The following is a 12,199-nucleotide window of genomic DNA, read 5'->3' on the forward strand; positions in this document are numbered from 1 at the left end:
CTCTCAGTCAATCTCAGTCTCACTCAAAATTTCTGTTGGCTACACAATCATGGGGAAGACTGCTGACTTGACAGTTGTCCAAAAGACGACCATTGACACCTTGCACAAGGAGGGCAAGTCACAAAAGGTCATTGCAAAAGAGGCTGGCTGTTCCAAGCACATTAATAGAGAGGCGAAGGGAAGGAAAAGATGTGGTAGAAAAAAGTGTACAAGCAATAGGGATAACCACACCCTGGAGAGGATTGTGAAACAAAACCCATTCAAAAATATGGGGGAGATTCACAAAGAGTGGACTGCAGCTGGAGTCAGTGCTTCAAGAACCACTACGCACAGACGTATGCAAGACATGGGTTTCAGCTGTCGCATTCCTTGTGTCAAGCCACTCTTGAACAACAGACAGCATCAGAAGCGTCTCGCCTGGCTAAAGACTGGACTGCTCCTGAGTGGTCCAAAGTTATGTTCTCTGATGAAAGTAAATTTTGCATTTCCTTTGGAAATCAGGGTCCCAGAGTCCGGAGGAAGAGAGGAGAGGCACACAATCCACGTTGATGGAGGTCCAGTGTAAAGTTTCCACAGTCAGTGATGGTTTGGGGTGCCATGTCATCTGCTGATGTTGGTCCACTGTGTTTTCTGAGGTCCAAGGTCAACGCAGCCGTATAACAGGAAGTTTTTGAGCACTTCATGCTTCCTGCTGCTGACCAACTTTATGGAGTGGCAGATTTCATTTTCCAACAGGACTTGGCACCTGCACACAGTGTCAAAGCAACCAGTACCTGGTTTAAGGACCATGGTATCCCTGTTCTTAATTGGCCAGCAAACTCGCCTGACCTTAACCCCATAGAAAATCTATGGGGTATTGTGAAGAGGAAGATGCGATATGCCAGACCCGACCATGCAGAAGAGCTGAAGGCCACTATCAGAGCAACCTGGGCTCTCATAACACCTGAGCAGTGCCACAGACGGATCGACTCCATACCACGCCACATCGCTGCAGTAATTCAGCCAAAACCAGCCCCAACTAAGTATTGAGTGCTGGACATGATCATACTTTTCATGTTCATACTTTTCAGTTGGCCAAGATTTCTAAAAATCCTTTCTTTGTATTGGTCAGTAATATTCAAATTTTCTGAGATACTGATTTGGGATTTTCCTTAGTTGTCAGTTATAATCATCAAAATGAAAAGAAATAAACATTTGAAATATATTAGTCTCTGTGTGATAAATGAATATAATATACACGTTTCACTTTTTTAATGGAATTAGTGAAATAAATCAAATTTTTGAAGATATTCTAATTATATGACCAGCACCTGGATAGAACAATTAATACTGGTATTCAGCATTGTTTTTCTCTGCTGTCTGCAACCCACCAGACCTGACCTTCAGCTCATTGTTGGGGTTCATTATTTACTTCATTATATTGTATTAATGTCTGATTTAAGAAGTGTATACCATTATCTTTTCTGCGTGGCTGCCATTTATTTGAATGCAGTTGTCTGGGGAAAGTTCTATATTGGCATATTTCTAGCAGAAATCCACATAATTCTCATGAATATTTGTGAATTTGCATGACTGATGCCGTGTGTAATGATGGCGTGAGTGTCATGTGCTCCTCTTCTCTGTCAAACTGGGTTTGCTTAGTCACAGAGATCTGTGTTTGTGCTGTGTGTGTTTGGATGCGTCCCAAGGTGAAGTGTAGTGTTAAAGCAGTGACATATGGCAGCTCTGCGGGGAGATTGTAAGTAGATGCACGTCACTCAGCAGTAATTATCAGTGGATGTGCCCCCTATTCTGACTCAATTAAGTCACTCATCGCTGTCTCATGCACTTCATTCTCTCCCACTCTCGTAAGGAACAACATAAAGAAATCTGGATTTAATGGATAAGAGTAAGGTAATTTGATTGGATGAGGTATAAATAATCGGATCTTTGTATATACTGTTAATGCATTATTTATTCACACAGCAAGATAAATAGAAGTTAGTTTATAACTTAGGAAGTTCTGAGCAGAATATTTTATATGTTTGTGAGTGACCCTGGAGCACAAAACCAGTCATAAGTCACATGGGTATATTTGTGGCAATAGCCAACAATACATTGTATGGGTCAAAATGATCGATTTTTCTTTTATGCCAAAAATTGTTAGTATATTAAGTAAAGATCGTGTTCCATGAAGATATTTTGGAAAATTCCTACCGTAAATATATTAAAAATGTATTATTAATATTTAGATTTTTTTTCTTTTTTTCTTTTTGCTCCCTCATTTTGCACCCTGTATCTCGGCCAAATATTGTCATATCCTAACAAACCATACATCAATAGAAAAATTATTTATTCAGATGTATACATCTCGATTTTCAATTTTCATATCAACTTATGGCTGGCTTTGTGGTCCAGGGTCACAAATATGAAAATATATAATCACTAAAGAAATTTCCATAACTAGGCCTATAAATCTCCTGTGTATCCTACAAGACAAAACAAGACACACACATATGTGTATATAATATATATATATATATATATATATATATATATATATATATATATATATATATATATATATATATATATATATATATATATATATATATATATATATATATATATATATATATATATATATATATATATATATATATATATATATATATATATATACAATATTATTATTATTTTATTTTATTATGTATTTATATTATATTAATTATATTACATTACATTATATTATATTAGGGGAGAGCGGGGCACAACCTTACGCTTTTTGACTTTCTCAGTTTGTGTAAATCCACTTGGGGTTCAGAGTATTTATTTTTCCCCACATTAATTGCACACATGTCTAGTACAATTATGTGGTTTTGTTTCATTAATACAGTGTAAACTTTTTTCTTGATTTACCCCGAAAGAATTGAAGTGAAATGTGACAACATGCCTCATAGGTGGGGTAGGCCTACATTATATCATTTAAAAATATATTATAAAAATAATATTAGGTGTGTATTTTATTTTATTTATTTTTTTGAATAAGCTGGAGTAATAGTAATGTTATTGACCCGGATGGCGTTTGAAAGAGTTTCTTCTCGATCTCTGGCGCAGTGCTTTAAAAGCAGCCGCTGCTCTTTCGAACTGGTTTTTGGCACCAGTAGTCTGTGGAAAATGAGATTTGAAAGTTGTTGAGCTGTAGATCTTTTAGTCTTGTCTCACTGAAGGACCGCTCGTCGAGCACTGACTCCTCCGGCACAAGCTTTCCAGTGCCAACTGCTCCACTGGAATAAATTACCCACAAATGGGCTTGTCTAACCTGAACAAATGTGTTGAGCACGCTCGCGGCTGGTGTCACTTCTTGTTGTTTTTCGGAGTAATGCGTGTGTGTGCGCACGTTTGTGTGTTTCATTGTACTTCAGCACAGATTTGTCAACTTCGATTTATTCTAAACAAAGATTTAGTCTAATGTAAACTTCACGACTGTTGACTCATGCAAATGACGCGTTTCTTTTCTGTCTAATGAGCCTTATTCTTATGTTAATTTCTGAATTCTGTCTGACAGCATGTTAATATGCAGTTTTAATGGTTGTTTTCCAAGGCGAGCAGGCATGACCATTACTATCGCTCATTCTTGGGGTTGCAGATCTGAAGCAAAGTCAAGCACCAGTGGCATTTTGGTGCCACATGTCAATATGAAATCATGGAGCCCCATAAACCCTGTGATTCTATAAACTGACTGATGATTGGCATTTAGTTATTATGATGTGTTTATTGTATATTGTATTAGCGTGGCTCTGCAGTCAGTGTTTCAGTCTGGAGCGTAGAGTAAAGCTGAGTTTGGGTGACTCCTGTAGATGCTAGATAAATGTTTTCAGTGTGTGATGTGAGTAACATCAGCCGTCATCCCTTCAAAAACACTGACCTTTTCTCTCTGACTGAACAGGAGAGTGAAAACAGCATTCTTGTTTGATTCTTGTCCTTTTCTGCATTTTATAAATGTACTCATGAAAGCAATATACCACTCAGTGTGATGAATTGAACCTGCGGATTGATCTGCACTTTTAGTACCTTCACAGTGACTTCACTTCACTTTTGCATCCATCCCATCCATTCATCATCCATCCATCCATCCATCCATCCATCCATCCATCCATCCATCCATCCATCCATCCATCCATCCATCCATCCATTTTTGCATTTATTTATTTTATTTATGTCTTTGTTTACTTTTTTTGCCTTTATTTATTTTATTTGTTTTTGCCTTTATTTATTTATTTTTTTATTTTTTTGCATTTATTTATTTAATTTACTTTTTCCTTTATTTATTTATTTTTGCCTTTATTTGTATTTATTTTTGCATTTATTTATTTAATTTACTTTTGCCTTTATTTATTTATTTTTGCATTTATTTATTTAATTTACTTTTGGCTTTATTTATTTTTGCTTTTATTTATTTTTGCATTTATTTATTTAATTTACTTTTGCCTTTATTTATTTTTGCTTTTATTTAATTTAATTTTGCCTTTAATCATTTTTTTGCGTTTATTTATTTTATTTTTGTCTTTATTTACTTATTTATGCATTTATTTATTTAATTTGCTTTTGCCTTTTTTTTTGCATTTATTTATTTTATTTTTGTCTTTATTTACTTATTTTTGCATTTAATTTAATTTTGCCTTTATTTATTTATTTTTGTCTTTATTTATTTATTGTGCATCTGTTTATTTACGCATCTATATATTGATTATTTTGTATCCTTTTATTTATTCTTTGTTATAATTATTTTCTTAATATACTTATTTATTTATATATTTTACTTTTACATGATGTTTAGAGATAATAATTAAGCTTAAAGCTCGTCATGCCACAATGATAGCCCATCATTCAACAGTGATAAGTGGTTCAGATAATGGTGCTAATGTCTGTACAGACAGCACTGAAGAAATGAGTGCCAGTGTCCTGATGTAACTCTTATTACATGGCCACAAAAACAAATCAGTGAACGATTGAAGTTACAGTTTCAGTTGTTTTATTGTGCAAGAAGAGAGAGAATGTGGGAAACATTGAGTGCAGAATGCTGTGATTCCAGCAAGCCATGCAATATGAATTGATTATTTCATAGACTCCGCAAAGCAGAAAAAATAGAATTGATGGCACAGAACTGGCAAACTTAAAATCCTGCAATGTTTCTTGGAAGCATGCATATTAACATTCATAATTAGTTTTTTCAGCAGACTTTAAGCAATTTCCAAGTCAGATTGAAGCCAATTTTGAGACTGCTTTTGCCATTTTGTTCTTTTCAGTGAGCATCAGACAGGGCACAACAAGCCTGTGAATTGGCCGTCTAGACTTTGAGCCTTTTCTTCTTTGAAATATTAACATTTATTAATTTGACACATGTACACAATTTTTAAAAATCTGAATTCGTGTTGTGGGAATTAAACTGCTTTACTAGTTGATGAAATAAGAAAACGGTTTATTTCTTTCTTTTTATTTTAAGCTGCAGAAGTCACATTTAATTTCAGGAAACCCACAGCTCGCTGCTGATGTCAGAGGCTGAGATTTATTCGTCTGTGACCCTGATTTTAATTTTGGCTTGTGAAGTGATCTTTCAAAGTTCACGGGCAGGTCAGTTATTTAATACATAAGCGTATTGTGCATGCACTCGTAAAAGCATAGTGTGGATTTATTCGTACGAGTTTAAACTGGCCCGAACAGCATGACAAATGAGCTTTCAGTAAGGCCAGCGGGAGTTCCTGTGTGTGTTTGCTCCAGTAATGACTCAGAATTACATTGATTTAGCTCTCACACACTCACAAAGTCCCGCCTCCCACGTCGATGGACAGATTCTTTGCCACGCCCACTTGTTATTTTATTGATTGTGTGGCATATATATGATTTCTTCAACTGTAGTTGTGCAGCACGTCATACTGCTCTTCACTTTCAAGTGAAGTGTGTGTTAGTGTCTGTATGATGTGTTTGCTGTCTTATGAAGAATTAGAGCTATTTTGTTGAGGTCTTTAATTAAGCAAATATTTGTCATTTTGGATAAAACTGTTCCCAAGTGATTCCCTTGACCGTGCATAGTATATTTCATGTCAATTTCACATTTTCATTATTATCAGTGACACCCATCTGCTAACATGTGGCTAGTCACCAACAAATCAATGTTTTTTTTTATCAGAAATATTTGCATTTTATTAATGTTTTAAATTATTTTCATATTTTTCGATTTCATTTTAATTTTAGTTAAAGTTTTAGTAATTTTGCTGTGTTTTAATCATATATATATATATATATACATGATTATATATTTTCTGGTTCTAAAAACATGTTTTATTTCTTTATTCATTTGTTGATTTATTGAATGATTAAAAAAAAACAAAAAAAACATTTTGGTTGGCTAGTAGGCCTAGTTGCCAGCCAAAATGGTGTTCTTTTTTTATCATTCAATGATTCACAAATGTATTTATTGATGCCTGTTTGGTAACTTCAGGTTGTGAAGAGATTATTTCACTTTCTTGTGTGTATGTGTGTGTGTGTGTGTGTGTAGACTGCAGAGAGATCCTGTTGCCTTTGATGACGGAGCAGCTCAAACTTCATCTGGAGAATCATGAAGAGCTGGGCTCCTGCTGTCAGCTGCTCAGCAACATCCTGGAGGTGCTTTACAGGAAGGACGTGGTGAGAACACACAATGGTTTTTATACTGTACAAACTGTATATTCTCTCCCCTTACACTAACCCTATCCCTAAACCTACCCATCTCACAAAACTTTATGCATGCATGATTTATAAGCTTGTTTCATCACGGGGACCTCAATTTAGGTCCCCGCGGTGACACAAGTCCCCATGAGTCTGTGTACACACACACACACACTCCTGCTTCATAAAGGAGTAGTTCACACCGAAATGGAAAATCCAAGTCTCCTAATAACAGCATTTTGTGACAAAAAGACCGAAATTGAAGTCTATATCATCTGAAAGTCTAAAGAGTCAAATCTGCTTTGAAACTCCATTGATTGGCAAATCTGTGGGTGTTTATCTCACGTCATCCTTTAACTTGCATCTCTGACTAGGTCACTTACCGGTCATGGGAGTTTATTTAATTACAGTTAATTAATTTCTGGCTCTTATTACGGCTGTTAATTGGCCCCTACGATCAGCACTCGACCGCGCAGCACGTCTGGATAGCTGCCCAGTTAAAATGCTCTTCTCCATCATTTGATCAATTACTGCCGCCATGATCAATAGAAAACTTCCACGGATGTCTCTGTTAAATGAAATCTCCTTTAGAAAAAGCACATTCTATGAGAAGCCTCATTTGCATAAAGTATTTTAACTGGGAGCATTTAGTACTTCAAGTGGTTTTGAATAAGACTATGATGAAATACAGTACAGTAAACTGCAGAATAAAATCAAACTCTCTCTTCTTTACTTGGTTCTGTCTACCCATCTTTACTCCAGGCTTATTATAAAGTTAATACCCTAGTATCTCAGTGATACTAAAATAACACTGCTTTACGCACACGTCCGTATGTCACTGATTCTCCCCCTTCATGGTGCTGTGGGTGAAGCCTCCTTTGAACCATTGTGCGAGCATGTGTGTTTACTTGACAATTGAGCTTGTGTTGCGTAATACACACGTCACAGTCGAGCACAGAGGCCTCTCATTGCTGGTTGGAGATCAGCGTCATCCTTTGAGGAGGACCTTGGAAAAGCGTGTTTAATAATTGACGATCTGCTGTGAGTGTATCAGGATCCCCACTAGGAAACACACGCGGCTCAGAGCGAGCCAGTTTATTTTACACCAGTGAAATATGAAGAAACATCTTGACTGCACTGACTAATTCACTATCTGTTGAATTAGTATCTTTCTTTGACTAGTGAACACGGCTCTCAGATCCCGATCACACACATTCACTGTACCCCTCTGTTTTCTAGCTCAGTTTAACACAATTATTGCCATCAGTAATTGTTTTTATCCAACGCTAATTAAACTACACTGTTCAAAAGTTTGAAGTCTGTAAGATTTTTTGGGAACATTTGATTTTACAGTGTTACATGTAGTTACTATAGTAATAACAGTAAATTATGCATAATTACATGCAACTAACCCTAAACCAAACCCTGATCTATAGTAGTTACATGTAGTTAAAGGTGGGGTAAGTGCTTTCTGGAAACCGATGTTGATTTCAAATCACCAAAATAAACACGCCCCTATTTTGATAGCTCCGCCCCAAACATACGCAACCCAGGCAACGACTATGGTGGAATCTGCCGAGGGTATGATGTCATCAATAAGCGAAAGCAATGCGTGTAATCCAGGTCGAATATTCAGTGAAAAAGTCATCCCTAACATCCCAAAAACACAAACATAGTTCTCATGAACAACTCGATAGCACGACAGACCAACTAACGAATATATTACAATTATGACAAGATTAGAGGGTTATATCGATCACGAAAAGAGGAACCAAAGGAAACAAACATATATTAGGAGTATTTTATCTTACTTTTCGGACACGTTTTAGGTGATGACGCTTGAAACAGACAGTGGAGGATGTTTAGACGCTCCAGGCTTATACGGTGTGGAAACGAATGGGTTTTTATCATCGCTGAAGTGAACGACAACATGATCGCAAATGGACAAACAAGCAAACATAACACAAGAGCATATTCAAGCAAAAGCCAACAAATATTAGTTCTGTGAAACAAAACAAAATCAATGTTACTCGCCTATCAATGAGAAATAAAGCAATGAGTTCTCTCCAGCGCTGGAACACTTCTTGCCTGATCGTAAGCCTTCTTTTGTTCCACAGACATCTTCCACATGTGTTTAACTGCCATCTCTCTGTTTCTGTCGTCGCTCGGCTAGTGTCTTTTGAATAATGACATGCACTGAGCGTCATTAGTAGACACGCCCCTTACTGCTGATTGGCTATCAGTTTGTTTTGGTACTCGGCCCGAGACACTTTTCTAAAGCAGTTTTGGAATACAGTGGCAAGAAAAAGTACGTGAACCGCTTGCAGAATCTGTGAAAATGGGAATAATTTTAACTACTTAAGAGAGATCATACAAAATGCATTTTATTTTTTATTTTTTTTAGTACTGTCCTGAATAAGATAATTTACATAAAAAATTAAGAGCCGGGGGGTGAAAACTTATTGAATTTGAAGATTAAGGTAAAATGTACTTAATTTGTCTTCCGGGAAACATGTAAGTATCTTCTGTTGCATCTAAATGAATTTAGTATTTTTTTTATTTAAAAAAATAAGAAACATTTGGACATATTCATCCTGTTCAAAAGTTTTCACCCCCGGCTCTTCTGGAGCATCAGTGAAAGTTTCAACCCTTTTTTAGTAGTTGTGTTTGAGTCCCTCAATTGTCCTCAGTGTGACAAGATGGATCTTAAAATCATAGTCATTGCTGGAGAGGGTTCAAATATGCAAAAGATGCTGGAAAACTGAAGAATGTACAGGACCTGGAGGATTTTTCTGAAGAACATTGGTCAGTTTAACTGCTCAGGACAACCAAAGACACTCATGAACAACCATCACAAAACACTAAAACAGCCGTGGATCATCCAGGGAATGACGCACAGTATTGAGAATCAATGGTTCATAAACATTTGATCGGGGTCATTTTAATAAATTCAGCAATTTTTTTGTCTTGTGGACTATATGTAAAATGATTCCCATTTTCACAGATTCTGCAAGCGGTTCACATACTTTTTCTTGCCACTGTACCACCTACCCCACCTTTAAATGATGTTACTCAGTACTTAAATATATAATTACACTGTAACACTGACATCTTAAAGTGTAACCGATTTTTTTTTAATGTTTTTGAAAGAAGTTCTGCCCACTAAGGCTAGATTTAATTAAATCAACAATACAGTAAAAACAGTAATATTGTGAAATATTATTACAATTTAAAATAACTATTTTCTATTTGAATATATATGACCCGTGCTGGCAAATAATGGATAATTTTGAGCTACAGGCAAAACAAGTGAAATATGTTGATTTGTGGTTTTCACAAAAATTAGGTAATTAAGCCTAGTCTAGCGTTTCCAAAGCGGTTACATTTTCGGAGAGGAGTGCCTTTCCTTTGTCCATGAAAACGATCCTACTCGCGCTGACAGACTGACAGATCCAACACGTGTGCACAAAGACGCCTCAGACAATGTGCGGTCCCTATACTCATATATACAGAATTACAGTATTTCAAAATATCGGTCTTGTAGGGCTGCACAATTAATCAAATTTGGAATCGCGATTATGGATTACGGATGCCACAATTATGTAATCGTTCAATAAAATGTAATCGCAATTACCAAAAAAAAGTACACTTAAATTATTCTGTGTACTTGATGTGTTTTTTTTCTTTCTACAGGTTATCTTAAGTTTTTTCCCAATTATTTTTGGTTGTAGTATAACATTATAATACCATGCATATTTTAACTTTTTTTATTTAAAGAAACCAAACCAATATATATTTGACTTTTGAGGCTTAATGCTATAGAATAATCGTAATTTTAATAATCACAATTACAATTTCAAGGGAATAATCGACAATTAGGATTTTTGTCATAATTGTGCAGCCTTACTGTTGTGGCGAGTATTCACGTAAACATGATCTGTTTTATATGAACATTTGTTTAACTGTTGTGGAAAAACATCTGATGTGTGACATTATTTTAGATCCGTGCGGTACAGTAGGTCTTAATATAAACTATAGGCTGTCTGTTCCATTGATGTTAATCAAACAATTGTGCTATCATGGGAAAAAAAAAATGTATATGTATTTTTCATATAGATATTTCGATTTGACTTGATTTGGTGTTATTACCAGGGATTTTAAGTGGTTGCTAGGTGATTTTGCCTTCAAAAAACTTTTAACTCGATTTTTCCTCAAAGTTGGCTTTGCTGACTCCATCAACTTCAAAAAGGTATAGCTCATTTTTTTGTCCGAAGGGTTTTTAATAGAGAATTTGAAAATAACAATAACTAATTCTTTGAAAATTTGCTCATTGCGACTCATTTTGCCAGCGACTCATTTTGCCAGTTACACGTGATCAAATCAATCATTACTCCAGTCTTCAATGTCACATGATCCTTCAGAAATCAATCTAATATGATGATTTATTGCACAATTTTTTTTTATTATCAGTGTAGAAAACGGTTGTGCTGCTTCATATTTTTGTGGAAACCATGACACAATTTTGTCACTTCAAATGGAATGGATGGAAATTCCACCCACCAGAGATGTTTGAGTTTATATAATGTTGTCTTATGTGGATAAGTCATTTATTTGTGGTATATTTCTTTCTCTGCGTATCATTTTAGGGTCCAACGCAGTGGCATGTCCAGATCATAATGGAGAAGCTACTGAGGACCGTGAACAGGACAGTGATCTCCATGGGGCGAGACTCTGCTCTCATAGTAAGTGTGTCTCTCCCCGTCACAGGGTTGTTCCTCTGGGATGTGCTGAATTTTTTGGCTTTCCTGTCTGTGGTTAGTTACAGTGTGTTCTACCATAGCAGTGCAATCGGACTGCTGTCTGCAATCCTCAAATGGATCCACACACACACACACACACACACACACACACACACACACACACACACACACACACACACACACACACACACACACACACACACACACACACACACACACACACACACACACGGTCACAGTCAGGCTTTGTTCAGACAGGCAGAAAAAAATTCAATTTTTGGGGCGTATCTGACTCTAATCCTTTGTTTTTGTTGTTTGGACAGAAAAGCAACACTTTATAGCTTTTAGTGTGTAGTTTCTGTGCTGCTAGCGCTACCATACCAAACAATAACGGTTTTCAAACAGGTTTCCCGATCTCCTTAATTGGTCACCAAACTAATACCCCCACCCCCAAACTCACACAATTGGTTGCATTGTGAACAAAGCCTCTCCACCTGATTTGTGTGTGTGTGTGTGTGTAAATATTCCTCAGTCCTTTGATCACCGTTGATCTGTTAATTTCTGTTGGTGTTGATTTGATTTTGCCGTGCTGTTTGTCCAGATGGTGTGAATGTGCAACGTCTTTTGGCACTGCTTTTACAGCTCCTGTGATTGCTGTGCGTTTGCCAACAGGAGCACACATGGCTTTATTTTGCTGTGGTTTTTTATCTCATCCTGTCTGAGCTGATCTGAGATCTGGTGTTAGGGGATAG

The 12,199-nt window shown here is 36.3% G+C and overlaps 1 protein-coding gene across 1 annotated transcript in view; it reads left to right on the plus strand.

The window, feature by feature from the left end:
- The window catches only part of dock1 (dedicator of cytokinesis 1), a gene marked incomplete at its 3' end in the record, with an annotated part of 157,184 nt that overhangs the window by 142,492 nt on the left and 2,493 nt on the right, over positions 1–12,199 (plus strand). The window contains exons 25-26 of the mRNA XM_079845555.1: positions 6,539–6,666; positions 11,334–11,429. Of these exons, the coding sequence (XP_079701681.1) occupies positions 6,539–6,666; positions 11,334–11,429 (224 nt within the window). The remainder of the gene's footprint in view (positions 1–6,538; positions 6,667–11,333; positions 11,430–12,199) is intronic.

Source organism: Gobio gobio (assembly GCF_949357685.1).
Source record: "Gobio gobio genome assembly, chromosome: 20".
NCBI classification, from domain to species: Eukaryota; Metazoa; Chordata; class Actinopteri; order Cypriniformes; family Gobionidae; genus Gobio; species Gobio gobio.